Source organism: Tupaia chinensis, unplaced genomic scaffold (assembly GCF_000334495.1).
Source record: "Tupaia chinensis unplaced genomic scaffold, TupChi_1.0 Scaffold000272_1, whole genome shotgun sequence".
Taxonomy (NCBI): Eukaryota; Metazoa; Chordata; class Mammalia; order Scandentia; family Tupaiidae; genus Tupaia; species Tupaia belangeri.
The window spans coordinates 5,066,283-5,080,767 of NW_006159754.1; the positions used below are offsets into that span (position 1 = coordinate 5,066,283).

The 14,485-nt window shown below is 39.6% G+C and overlaps 1 protein-coding gene and 1 non-coding gene across 2 annotated transcripts in view; both read left to right on the top strand.

Moving 5' to 3' along the window:
- Positions 1–14,485, top strand: part of ARHGEF26 (Rho guanine nucleotide exchange factor 26) — a gene marked incomplete in the record, with an annotated part of 134,204 nt that overhangs the window by 104,195 nt on the left and 15,524 nt on the right. Inside the window, 1 exon segment of the mRNA XM_014588297.2 lies at positions 9,918–10,127. Coding sequence (XP_014443783.1) covers positions 9,918–10,127 — 210 coding nt within the window.
- Positions 5,847–5,907, top strand: LOC114008010 (U7 small nuclear RNA). Its single transcript, XR_003549580.1, has one exon. It is a non-coding gene; the product is annotated as a U7 small nuclear RNA (small nuclear RNA).

Sequence of the window (14,485 nt, forward strand, 5' to 3'; positions counted from 1 at the left end):
GTGGCTGTGGATGCCTTTGCAACTGTCTTCTTAGCCTTCAAAGTGCTTTGACTTAGGTTTTGAGAAGGCCAGGGACTATTTTTCTCCACTTTCAACATTATCTTTATAAGGTAAATAAGGGACTGGCAGGTGGCTTCGTGGTTAATGGCTCTGGACTCCCACGTGGCTGACTGTAGTTTGAGTCCTGGACCTGGTGTCTCTTTCTTGCTTGTCCTTGCTCTTTCTTTCTACCTCTCTCTGGTAATAATAATAAATAAAGTTAAATAAAATTATTCTTTAAAAAGGTAAATAAACATTTTTAATTATTTAATTTTGGCAAAAACAAAACTGCAGCTTTGTTAATCATGAGTTTTTGACACCCTCTTGAGTTTTACCCATGCTTATATCTATAAATGCCACATAACTTTAAACTGAAAAACATTTTTTAAAGAATTATTATTTAATTTTATTTATTTATTCATTCATTTGTTTAATTTGACCAGAGACAGACACAGAGAGAGAGAGAGCAAAAGAGAGGGAAAGTGAGAAAGCCAGCTACCAGATCCAGTACTCGAACTATGGTCTGCCATGTGAGAGTGTCCAGCACCATAACCAACATGCCACCTGCTGGTCCCCTCAGACTGAAAAGCATTTAACACTCTATTTATGAAACTCTGTTCCATGTGAAAAGCATTTTATTTATTTATTTTTTACTTTCTTTTATATTATTCTATTAACTACCGTTTTGGGCATAAGCAATACAAATGCTCAATTGTCTTTTTCCCACATGAATACAAAAAGCCACAAAAATAAAAAAAGCAAGAAGTGAGTTTGGTAAACCCTACATACTCTATTCCCTTTTAAAGAATTTACTGTTGGTTAATTTGGGCTGCAAGTAACAGAATTTCTAAATAGTAGTGGCATGAGCAATTGAAATATTTACCTCTCAAAAGACATGAAGACTGCTCAGGAGACTAGGTCCAGACGCCAGCGGAACCCAGACCTTTCTGTTCATAGGCTTCAGTGTGCTCTGTGCTCACCTTTTGTCCCCGTGTATAGAGCTAATGGTTGCGGATGGCTCCTGCAAGTCTGGACGTTATAATTTTACTCAAAGACCTGAGTGGGAGGTATAGGTGAAGAACAGAGGCTGCCCAGATGAGGCTGTCCTCAAATGGCACTTGTTTTTTTTTTCATTAGCAGAGGAAATTCCCATACAGTCCCTGAAAGACTGTAATAAATAGTTACATAATAACTGTGATAAATAAATAAACCTCATGGTTCATTTTTTGAATCACAGGACTTCTCATAAAGGAGGCTGGGAAAGCAGCTTATGACAAGGAATCATGGAAGAGCCATGCGCGTTTTGGTTCTGTAAGAATGTATTTCCTGGAGATGGGGACATGGAGGTTTGATGGGCAAGGAAGTATGAGAGGATCCAGCTAATAAGATAATAGATAGTTCCTTTTCCCACAGAACACCTGTTATTAACGTGCAAGTAATATAGAAAACAGGAAGAGCTCTTTAAAAGGATTGATACCTTGCCTTTAAGATAAAGAGGGTGGGGGACTCATTTAAAAGGAAAGAGAAATGACTGGAGATTTAGAAGCTCCTTGGTTTAGCCAGTGTTAGTCATCCAGTTGTGGTTCATGTGGGTATCCCGTTGGTGGAGCTTTCTGTTCCACCAGCCCAGCTGTGACTGTCAGCACATTTAGATCACGCAGGTAGATGGGCCTGGTTTAGACATTAGGCACAGTGCCAAAACAAGGCTGAAATCTAGGCTAGCCTTGTTACCTATAGCAGTAAATGAAATGACCTTCTCATTTGTTTTCTATTCGTCTTCTTAATCCTCTGTCCCCAAATGATCTCGTCATGATGTTTTCAGGTATTCTTAATAGCAGGATCAGTAGTAGCAGTAATAATGATGCTAACAGCCTAAATTATTGAGGAAGTACAGTCTTCTGTTCACTGTGTGTTCGTTACATTATTACAATAACCCAGTAGTATTTCCATTTTATAGATGAAGACACTGAGGACAAGGAAAATAAAATAGCTTTGTTTAAGGTCTTTCAGCAGAACCAGTATTCTAATCTTAGTCTTGGATTACCGAGTCTCAATTTCTTTGTGTTCATTTCTTCCTGATTTCATTTTTCTAGAATAGTTTCACCCTTCCCTCATCCTACAATGTCAGTGAGGAAAAGATAGTCTAGTAACTTACACTAGCTAATCTAGCATCGAAATCTGGGGAAGAATTTCCTTTTTATACTGTTTCCTTCTGAACACCATTTAAGACAGTAAATTTCCACTTCCCGATTTCTGGTCCCATAAATATTGCATATATTGACATAACTTGAGTTCTGTGATGCTTTGTAAGTCCCAGGGTTTTATAAAAGGATCTTCTGTGATAGAATACTACCAGCTTATTATCTTAAGGTCAGGCTTAAGTTAGAATTTGCATTTTTCCAAGAAGATTGAAACCCAAGTAGCTGAAAGTTGTGAGGGATGTCTGGAAAGGGTCATGTTCTGGTTTGGTCTCATGTTGAGTCTTTCCATTGTAGCGAGCTGAAGTCAGCTGACATTAACGGTCTTACTTTGCAGAATTACTCTTTCCTTAGGAAATTAACATTAAGAGTGTCTTGAATTAAGAAAAGGCAGTAGGTGTATGATGCTAAACTCTTCTTTCTGGAAGAAAAACTTGTCTTATTTCTGACCAGTGTTCTAAATTCAAGGTAGTGTGGTGGGGTGAGAGAGAAATGAAAGACTGTTTCTTTTTACTTCCTTTTATTGTCCTAATACTGCACACATCTTGATTCCTCTGATCCTGTGGCTTGTTGTATCCTCTGAGTCTGTACCGACAGTTGACATTGACAGCTGCCACTACTGAGCAGCATGGTATTTATGCCTGCGATAAGACAGGATGGGGCTTAAATCCTGAGGGGAGGAGAATCAGACAAAATCAGCCATATTACTTTGGACAAGTTGTTTTGAACCTCTCTGTGCCTCAGTGTTCTTATCTGTAAAGTGGGGATAATAATGCCATCTTTGTCTCAGAGTTTCTGGGAGAATTAAACAAGATAAAGAACGTAAAGCTTTTATAGTGAATAGTCTCTCCTAAGTGACTAATACATGCTCTCATTAATATTATTATTATTATTATTATTTTTTGGAGAGGTTTTCACTACAGGGCGCATGCGCTCGCCAGACAGACAGAGAGAGACAGAGAGACAGAAAGCGAGAAATCACCCCCCAGGGGAGATGGTCATGCCGCAATCCCTTCTCCTCCATTCTCCTCTCGGGATCTTGGGCATGCACACACACACGTCTGGCGTGAGTTCTAAGCCACCGGGTCCGGGACGCGAACCACGGTTGACTACATGGGAGTCCAACAACATAGCCATTACGCTAACTGCTGGTTCCCGTTAATATTATTTTTAATATCGTATTTCTCTCTCTGAAGATCTTACCATAAGTCAAGTGATTGTCTTTGTTCTAGAATATTCTAGTGTTTAAAAAAAATGGTTTAAAACATTTATGCCCTTGCTGCACAACTGAAAGTTGTGGCATACTCTGGGGCCAGACCTGGATTTTTGGCCTCTAGGATGAGTAGTTTAGGAATAAGTACCTCTCCATGCCTATCCCTCTTTCTAAAACATCAGAGAGCAAGTGAGTGAAGAGTAATTGCTGATATACTTCTATTATTTTAAGTTGCGAATCATGCATTCAGTTTCGTAGCAATGATTTCCTTGTATCATCCCTCCCAACTGATTAGGAGACATTATACTATGTGGCAGAAAAACCTGAATTAAGCGTGTTTTTCCTTTTCGTTGAGGGAAGTCTGTAGCAGTGAGCCACAACTGGAGTGTAGGTTGCTCCCTAATTTGGAGTCACTTGTTACCCACGCAGGCCTGCCTACTTGCTCTTTGGAGCTTGCTTATTTCCAGTTATCCCCGAGAGAAAGCATCTGTGAGGTGCTTATAGCAGCTGGGAACTGCCCATCTCCTCGTAGTCAAGGGCGGAGGGTTCAGAGCATCCAGTAGGCCATCATGGAGGTGCTGGGCTTTGGCATCTGACAATTCAGGGTGACAGGGATGAGGCTTTCTGGTCCTTGTGGGGCTCATTGGCTATCTTTGTTTGTGGCAGTGAATCACAACAGATCCTTATCTTAGTGACAAATGCAATCTTCATCTCAACTTTCTGTTATATTCTTGACAATGAAATAGGAAGTGGGAAGCATGTTTGTTAATCTTCAGAGTTATTTTGAGAAACTAAACAAGGCGGTTGTTTGAATTCAGTTTATGGATAACTACTATGTCTTGTTTCGCTGGTCAGAGAAATTGCCAAATTAGGACTTTCTTGACATGGGAATTTTGCTCTGCTTATGCCCAGTCCACTTGCTCATTTGCAAGACACTTATCATTATCAAACCTTTAGCAGACTGTCAGGCAATTTAAATGAATGGTGTTCTGCTAGGACAATTTAAAAAATAAAAGCTAACATTTCCTGGGTATTTGCTGTAAGCCAGGCATGATTGTAAGTGCTTTACACACACAATGAGGTAATAAATGTATTATCTCATTTAATCCACAGAACAGTCCAGTGAGGCTGCAGTTTTTATCCCTATTTACAGATGAGAAAGCGGAAGCATAGAGATCAGTGACTTACTCAAGTTTACAAAGCAAATAAGTGCTAGGATTCTTATGAGATTCTGAATCAACTCTGTACTCTGACCTGCTGCGCTGTGCTTCATTACTTGAGAGCTTGTTAGTTCAATTCTAAAACCAAGCTTTAAAATTTAAATCAGCTTCGATCAGGTGAAAAAAGTGTGTCCACCCCTTAACTTGAAATAACTATCAGCATAGTCCAGTGTTCTCCATGCCAGCATGGTTTAACTAGAGTATTTTTATTCCACCTAAGCCCAATATGAAATATAGGGATTTAAGAATCATGTGTTCAGAAGTGGGAGAGAAACAAGTCAAAATCTGCAGAGGAAGAGTTCTCACACCAAGAACTCAGAGGAAAGTAGGAAGACTTTCCTTTGATCGTATAAGACCCCACTGGCTTCGGTGTATCAGCATTTCGAGGAGAATGGCAGAGTCCTTCAATCCCTGAAAGAGATCTAATGCAGGAGGGTTTAGAAGAGGACCTTGGAGAAGGGCCCTGGAGAAGAAAGATTTAGAAAGGTCACTGAGGATCCAAGGTGCAATGTAATGCTCTTTGTAGAAGATGATAAATGTCACCGAAGACATTATAAAGAGAAGACGTAGGCTCTCCACATCACTGAATTCTGCACTCACATCAGGGAGAATAATGGTGAAAACCAGAGTGTTGGATTTGGTGGGGTGCTGGGTCACAGTCACCGTGGGGAGCCATTTCACTGGCACGTACATGCAGGGTCTGAGAAAACAGATGCAGCTGCTAGTTTTCTTTTTCCTTTAATTATTCACTTATTTCATTCCATTTGTTTATTATTACTATTATTATTATTACTTTAACTTGACCAGAGAGAGAGAGAGAAAGGGAAAGGAAGAAACCAAGCCTCCAGGTCCGGGACTCAAACTGCAGTCCACCAGGTGGGAATCCAGTGCCTTTAACCACCACACCACCTGCTGGCCCTGCAGTTGCTAGTTTTGAACAAACAAAATGTGTCCGTTTTCCTTCTCCTTCCCAGAGTACCTATGCTGAGGTCAGTGTTTATTATTATTATACTTACTGCTGCATAGGTATGAGACATCTTCAGAAAGCTCATGGAGAATGCACAGTACCAAAATAAAGTTATTCTTTAATTTTATTTTCTCAAGTCCCCTCAAGTGTGTGTGGTTTTGGTATTTCAAAATGTATGTATTTAGTATGCAGCTTTCAAATGTTTCCCTGAGTGTTATAGCTTTTTGAAATTCATCTAGCAGGTTTTCCAATTTTTATTGGAAACCCCCCCAAAAAGAAAAAAATGTTTTCCTGATTTGAAAATCATAAATATATAGCCAATGTGAAAAACTCCAACATTTACAGAAAGTTAAAATGCTTCATCAAAATGTCTTTAAGGAAGTCACTATTCACCATAAGGTGTACCATTTCTATAGCCAAGATGTTATATTGCATGTAGCACAACTAAACACTATCAAAGAATGCCTTCTAGAGAGAAGATAATTGAAGTCTGTGTTTACCATCATATCCTGTTCTCTAGTAGTTTTTTATTTTGTTTTAAAAAAGGCAGTCTCAACAAAGGTTACTAGGTCTTTAAGCAGGTCTCGTTGGGAAGACCCGCCATTGTTTACACCACAGAGCCACAGACTTCTATAGATTTGATTTGATTGCTGCACCTGATAGGAGCCGCTACTTGCACAAAGCAGACAGCCTTGATGAGCAGCTGGTAAACTTGGAGCACGTATAAGACAATCAGAGGAAGTCTCCCTATAAACGTCTCCGTGCAAGGAAAGGTGCTTTTTCCATTTGCCGTTTTCTGAGCAATTTAACTTCCTAATTACATGTTCCAAATTGTTTCAGAGACTATGTAAACCATATGTTTGTTAAATGATAGAGACAAACATGGGGAAGTCTGATTAGCATCAACTTCCCTCAGGAAAGGGGTTTCTTTTCCAGTGCAACTTGGCCTGCTTTGTACTTACTGGACATGACTGAGTAATCAGAGGAGGGAAACAGGGGCCATGGATCGCTGCATCTGGGTATAGAGTCCCCCCTCTCCTTCTGCTCAAGCACACGTTTTAACCTAGAGTTATCCTTCTGTGTGTATTCGAGTGAGAGAGAAAGTATGTACTGGTTGACATTAAGAGGATAAATCTCATTCAATATGTAGCAGATTCAGAGGGGGGGGCAGTACTCATGATTATCTTGAACCTTCATGAGATTGTGTGTGTGTATGTGCGTGAGAACACACAGCTAGCAGGAGTGAACTATTTTTCAGTTTTGGTTCTATTGGGTTTGAATGGTAGCTGTTAAGAATAAAAAAATAAATTTGCTTCATTACTATTAAATGAAATCAAATTTTGTTAATATTGAATTCACAAAGAAGAGTACTAAAGAAGATGTAAATGCCTACATTATTATACAATGAAGAAGTTTACCGACCTGGATAAAATAATGATATTGAATGATTGATAGTAAGTCACTTACAAAAACAAATAAGTACACATGTTTCCTGCAACTTATTTTGGAGCCAGAAGTAAAAGTAGTGGGAAAAGTTTCTAATTCAGGTATAGTCAGTGACACAGCTGTGCAGACATACACAAGGAGATGCTTGGGATGAGTTTGCAGAGCTCTGAGTTGGATGGCCATAGTTTATCAACCCAACTGGACGTTTGAGAAGACAACAGGCATGCACTGGATCATATGGCCACCTTGGCTCTTAATCAGTGGCATTGCAATTGTCATCACTTAAGAGAACAATTAAGAAACCTTGGGGCCAGCAAGTGGCATGGTGGTTAGGGTGCTGGACTCCCACATGGTCAACCACAGTTAGAGTCTTGGACCTTGTGGCCTGCTCTCTCACTCTCCCTCTCTCTCTGTGTCTTTCTCTGTCTCTCTCTGGTGGGCACACATGCCCTATAGCAAATTTTTAAAATGACAATAATCATAAAATTAAGGAAAGCTTTATAAGATTTGTCTACTTTTTTCTGTAATTACTCAGAAAAGACAGATTCAGAGTATGGATAAAGATACTAGCTGGTGGTGTTTGTGTGTAAGCACACACTAGGGAGTATATGAGGCCTGAAAATTAGGAGACATTAAAAAAAATTAACTAGTATGCTCATATTAGTTTCTTGTGAACTCTTGGTCTTGAATTCTACTGAGCACTGCTTAGTAAGTGAAATCACTTTATGCTGAAGACTTTTTAGAACTTGAGTCGTCTTAAATGATGACTTTTTAGCATATACATTTCTTTGATATTTATTTCTTTAGAAATACCTACAATGCCTGTGCACTATTTAGAGCCCTATCCAAATACTCCATGTTCATAGTATTTGTTAGGCTCTTTCAATTTCTGTCTGAAGCAGAATTATTTTTACCTAGAAACAAGTGTCATCGACTGCTAGATGATCCTTTTTTTATTCTTTATTTTTTTTAACTTGAAAATTGGACCAAAGGAGTGACTAGCAGGTGCAGAGAAGACAATAACAAGGAAGCCCCAGTTCGCCTACATTTTCTTGTTTTTGATACCATTCTTGAGGTTTTTCTCTTTTGCTTGTTTGCTTGTTTTTATCCTGAGTCCTGGGCTGTTCAGTCTATGTCTGATATCTATACAACATTACTCTTGCTCTGCTCTGCTAGAATCTGACTTCTTTGTTTCTAGTAAATCTTTTAAAATATAATCAGTTTATTCATGAAATATACTAGCATGCTTCCTCCTTTTGTAAACACTATGTACACTTTGATAAGGTGCATCATCTGGATAGGAGAAGTATTTTTATATACCCTGGGTGTGGATGCAGTCATCTAGACACAGTCTCAGGAGAGCTTTGCAGATGAACTTGACGCATCAGCTTTCAATCAATGCAGATAACTACCCTGGCAACAAATAAGCTTTAACAGAAGGCAGTGTTTTGCTTTTATAGGTAATAACTGTGTTCACAGTTTTTTAAGGTCAGGATACATCAAACTGAGTTTTAAAAAAGATTATAGGAGAGTTAGGAAGATGTTCATCATTGAATAAAAGACATTCCAAGAAATCTTAAGCAAAGTGGCCTATTCTAAAATTGCTATAATAAAATATTTGAGCAGAAAGAAAACCTTTCCTTTTAGCTCCCCTAAATTCATATAGTTGCCTTATTATTAAATATGGTAATTATTTATTATCCCTAGACTGTACTAAAATTTGCTGCATATTTGGCTATTTATTTAACTTTTTTTGGTGTGTATGTGCCTGTTTAGCTGCAAGGGTACAGATGCAGAGTAGGGGGAGCTGTATCTAACCAGGTTTGGGATTTGCCAGGCAGGTACAACCAAGTAGATGAGCATTGTGTGCTAGCAATGGTTATAACTAAGCTGAAGGAATAGAGCCAGATTAGACATACACAGTGCTATGGAGATGGGAGTACAGGGGACTAAGGAGTCCTGACCATAAACAAGGATAGAAAGCATGGTATCCTTGGGACCAGCAGTTGGTGTAATATCGCTGGGCTTCCATGTATTCGACCATAGTTCAAGTCCTGGAACCGGTGGCTTAATTAAACTCATGCTGGGCACATATGCGTGTGTGCCCAGGATCCTGGGAGGAAAATGGAGGAGGAGAGACTGTGATGTGGTCATTCCCCTTGGTGGGGGGAGAGTGATTTCTCACTTTCTGTCTCTTGGTCTCTCTCTGTCTTTCTGGGGAGCGCATGCGCCCTATGGCAAAAACCTCTCCAAAAAAAAAAAAAAAAGTACGGCATTCTAAGTCCTGGTGACTTTGAAATGGTTAGTGAGGCTGTGAGTGTGAGAGTGAAGGATCAGTTGAGCATCTTTCCAGAAACAAAGAGAACTTCTGGGTTCCTTCCGCTCCTAGGTGTGGCTCTTCGGAGGCTGGGAGTAAGCCTTAGTAACCACAGCCTGGGTGGATTTGAGGATTCTTCATCACTCTGTAGATGGAGGTGTGCAAGGTGTGCTTTGGTATTACCAGGATACATGCAAGTCTCACTTGTTATAACAGCTTCAGGATGATGTCAAGTCAGACCTAGAGGTTTAGTCATTTCCTAAATATTGGTTTTATACCTAGGATGCAATTTATTACATACATAATAGTAGTAATTAACAGGTTTAATTGAGAAGAGTGTTACATTGATCCGTAATCAGTAAGTATAATCAGATTCAGATATGTATTTCAAAATAAATAATTATCTTCTTCACCTCTTCCCCACCCCATCACCTTCCCCAAAATGTGACTTGAAAACCGACACTGTCACAGTCTTCTCTATTAAACACTGACATGTTCTTTTTCCTTTTCTATGTAGTGAAGAAAGTTACAACGTCAATGATTATTCCTTACGAGATCAGCTATTGGTAGAATCTTGTGACAATGAAGAGCTTAATTCTTCTCCAGGGAAGAACAGTTCCACAATGCTGTATTCAAGACAGAGCTCGGCCAGTCACCTCTTCACCCTGACAGTCCTTAGTAACCACGCAAATGAGAAAGTGGAAATGCTGCTGGGGGCTGAGACGCAGTAAGTATGTGCAGAGAGAGGGTTCCAAATACCTGGTATCTGTCTCCCCTACCTAATTGTTCCTGGTCTGTAGACCCCCTAAAAGCACTGATTACTATTTTGTTGTTGTTGAGTACCTAGTATATGCTGCGTGCCGTGTCCAGGTCCCGTATACAGATGATCCTCCTGTTGTGATCCTCTCACTGTCTTAAGAGATGGATGTTGTTATATTTGTCCCTATAAGTTCTAATGGTTACACTGTACTTTAGGTGATACGGATTTTACTTTTATAGACTGGTTTAAGCATCATTTTTATTGGGACCAGCAGATGGCATAATGGCTGTGTTGCTGGACTCCCATGTAATCAACCACAGTTCGAGTGCCAGTCCTGGCAGTTTAAAACTCATGCTGGGCATGCACGTGTGTGACCAAAATTCTGAGAGGAGAATGGAGGAGAAGGGATTGCAGTGTGGCCATCCCCCCGGGGGGAGTGATTTCTCGCTTTCTGCCTCTCTGTCTCTCCAGCAAGCACACATGCCCAATAGCAAAAACCTCTTTTAAAAAATCTTTTTTTCATCGACAAAAATATGACCCACCAGCCTTAATAAATATGACTCAGACCTTGCTCTGGATTCACTTTACCTTAGAGGAGTGTTTGACTTAGCCAGACTAGTAAACGTTTATATCAGCAATAAGCTTGCTTCACTTTTTTATCATTCTGTTCACTGGAGTAGCACTTTTAAATTCCTTTAGAACTTTTCCTTTGTGTTCACACTTACCTAACTTGAGGTCTAGCTTTTGGCCTATTTTGACTTTTGACATACTTTTCTCTCCCTCCTTCATCATTTCTAGCTTTTTTGATGGAAAGTGAGAGACACCCAACTCTTTCTCATTTTGAACACTTAGCCCATTGTAGAGTGCTTAACTGGCTTAATTTCAATACTGTTTTGTCTTAGAGAATAGGGAGGCCTGAAGAGAAGGAGAGAGACAGGGAAATAGCAGGTTAGTAGAGCAGCCAGACACATACATTTATCATTTAAGTTTACCAGTATTTATGGGTGTAGCTCATGGCACCCCAAAACAATTACAATAGTAACATTAAAGATCACCTGATCACAGATCATCATAACATAAAATAATGATGAAAAAAACTGAAACATTGCGAGAATTACCAAAATGTGACACAGAGACACAAAGTGAACACATGCTTTTAGAAAAATGGTACTGAGAGGCCAGAAGGTGGTGCAGTGGAAGCTTGAAACTCATGCTGGGCACATGTGTGTGTGTGTGTACCCAAAATCCCAAGAGGGGAATGGAGGAAAAGGGATTGCTGTATGTGGTCTAGCCATCCCCCCAGGGTGATTGATCACTCTCTGTCTCTCTGGAGAGCACACATGCCCTAAAAGGGAAGAAAAAAAAAAAAAAGCAAACTCTCAAATTTAAAAAAAAGAAGAAACAGAGAGAAAGAAAAAGAAAGAGAGAAAGAAGAAGAAAGAAAAGAAAGGAAGGAAGGAAGGAAGAAAGGAAGGAAGGAAGAAAAAAGAGAAAGAAAAAGAAAGAAGAAAGGGTGGCTCTGATAGGCTTCCTGGATTTAGGGTTGCCACAAACTTTTTATTTATGAAAAATGGAATATCTGCAAAGTGCAATAAATGAAGCATCATCAGAGGGGATATAGCTGTATTTTAAATAGACTTGAAAGTCAACAGAAAGCGTGAACATGAAAAGGAGCTTCATTCTAATATGTTTGTTTACAAAATTAAAAAACAAAAACAAAAACAAAAACAAAAAACCTTTTGTCTAAGGTCTGAGGTTCTTTCTGAAACTACTGAAAAGTCCTGAGCATTCCAAGCATACTCAGTGTATTTGCTATTTGAGGGGGGTCTTGGGTGGTGTAGTGCTGGCTGGTCAGTGTAGATGATTAATATGAGTCACAGTCAATGCTGAGGGAGGGCGTGGCTTCAACTCTACAAGTAATTTAAGGCCTGGAACAGAGGCACAATTGGTAGCAAACGGAGCTGCAGTGCTGGAGATCACATGGCTGACTATGACTCTCTGGGGTTGGTACTGAAGATTCTGACAAGCTGGAGGACTAGAGAAAAGGGATTGTGGCATGACAAGGCCCTGTTAAGGGTGCTTTCTCTCTCTCTTTCTCTCTCTCCCTCATGTGTACACACACACTATTATGAGTAAAAATAAACTTTAAAAAAATTAGAAAATAAGGCCAGTCTGTGGCATGGTACTTAGGGAAGGTAGATCCCACATGACCAACTACACTGTTTAGGTCCTGGAACTGGCAGCTTTAGAAACATGCTAGTTTTTTTGGGCATGTCACATATGTGTACATGCCCAAAATCTCAGAAGGAGGGGGACATGGAGGAGAAGGAATTGCAACATGACCATTCTCCATGAGTAGGGGGGATTGTTCTTTCTTACTTTCCATCTCTGTCTCTCTCTCTGTCTCTCTCCAACGAGTGCACATACCCTCTGGAAAACTAAAAAAAAAAAAGTTAAATCTTTGGAGATCAGTACTAGTTTTAGACAATTGTCAGAAATTAGAGACTTCCTTAATTAGTAATGATCAAAGTGTTGTTTCCTTTTCGGTTCACAATGATGGTTTTGGTCTTGCCAGGACCTCAACACAGCCTTTCCTGGTGGTCTCATTCATCATGTATGTAATCTTCACCACTTGTTTCTTTTATTTTCTAAACAATTATTTTATTTAACTTTATTTATTTATTTATTTTAATTTGACCAGAGAGGGGCAGAGTGAGAGAGAGAGAGAAGGAAAGTGGGAAAGCATGCTGCCAGGTCCGGGATTTAAACTGCAGTCAGCCAGTGTGGGAGTCCACTGCCTTTAACCCCACACCACCTGCCAGCTCCACCACTTGTTTCTTAAATGACTCCAAGAGAGTAGGAAGTAAACTAACATGTCCAGTTCGTTCTGCACCAAGGCTCATTCCTTTCCCGGAACATTCTGTAGTATTTGTCCCACGCTCTCGCCTTTTGATCTTGCCATGCATGGATTGAATGGATGTTCATTTCCTGAATCAAACATGTTCTCAGAATATTTAGTTATGTCGCTCGTGAACCCATGGGTATGATTCATATTGTAGTTCTTAATTAATAGCTAGGGAACATTCCAAAAGGCGCAGAGAGACAGAAGTCTCTTTGGGTACAGAAATAATGACTCTCCCATTCTCCTCACTCTCCCTCCCCAGTTCCAGTTGAGAAGTAAATAAATGGACGGATACTAACAAGACATAAAGTGGTGGGGCAGAAGGAAAATATATTATAGCCTAAGATGTATTGTACTTTCTTTTTTTTTAAAGACAATTAGCTGTGTAAAAGCTTAGCAAATTGTTAAATGCCAGTGTAGAATATGTTTATCATTTCTTAGATTTTCAAAGTGTATCGATGAATACATATATGTTTTTTAGGTTTTCTCTCTTTTATGTCTCATTTGGCTAATATGGTCCATTGGCAGTCTAGTTGAGAAAGTGAGGTTTTTGCAAACTTTCAGTCACATATATCCTTTGTCTTCTTATTCTTTGAGTTGAAAAAGAATAGAGTTCACACCTAAATATTTTGTCTTTGAAAACCTGCTGTCAGTGGAGGCCACCTAGGGACATACAAAATGCAAAATCAGCAGTAGGAGGGCTGCAGCTGTTTGGTGCAAGGACAATTCAACTCCATAAGATAGTGGAATTGTGGAAGAGCAAATCAATGGCTTTGATTACTTGGAGAATGCAGAAATCCTCACTAAAAGGGATTGGGGCAAACGCTTAGTGAGCATCTGGAATGTACCAGGCACAGAGCCAACTACAGAACATGAAGAAGGAGCCCTCCCCACCCCCCCAGTCATTTTTAGGGAAGGAAAGAATTTCAGAGCTGAAGAAGAAATATAGGTAAGGTTCATACATCTCAGTTTCTCCAGAATCAATAGTTCAAGTTTACATCTGCTGTCCTGGTGAAGTTATGGGGACTGTAATTATATGTCCTGTATAATTATAAAAGAAAATAATGTTATAAAATATATAATATAAAGATACATTTATAAGTCTATATATTCTAACTCCTCATTTGTTCCCTGCTGTAAAATGAGACTTACGAAATAAACTGATTTTGCCCAAAGTCATAGAGTAAGTTACTGCTGAAGCTGGAGCTAAAAACTGACCCCCACCCCAACCACCAAGCCAATGCTCTTTCTTCTTTTTATTTTTTTGAAGAGGTTTTTGCTATAGGGTGCGCGCACTTGCCAGAAAGACCTAGAGAGACAGAGAGACAGAAAATGAGAAATCACCCCCCAGAGGGATGACCACACCGCAATCCCTTCTCCTCCATTCTCTTTTTGGGATCTTGGGCATGCATGCACACATGCC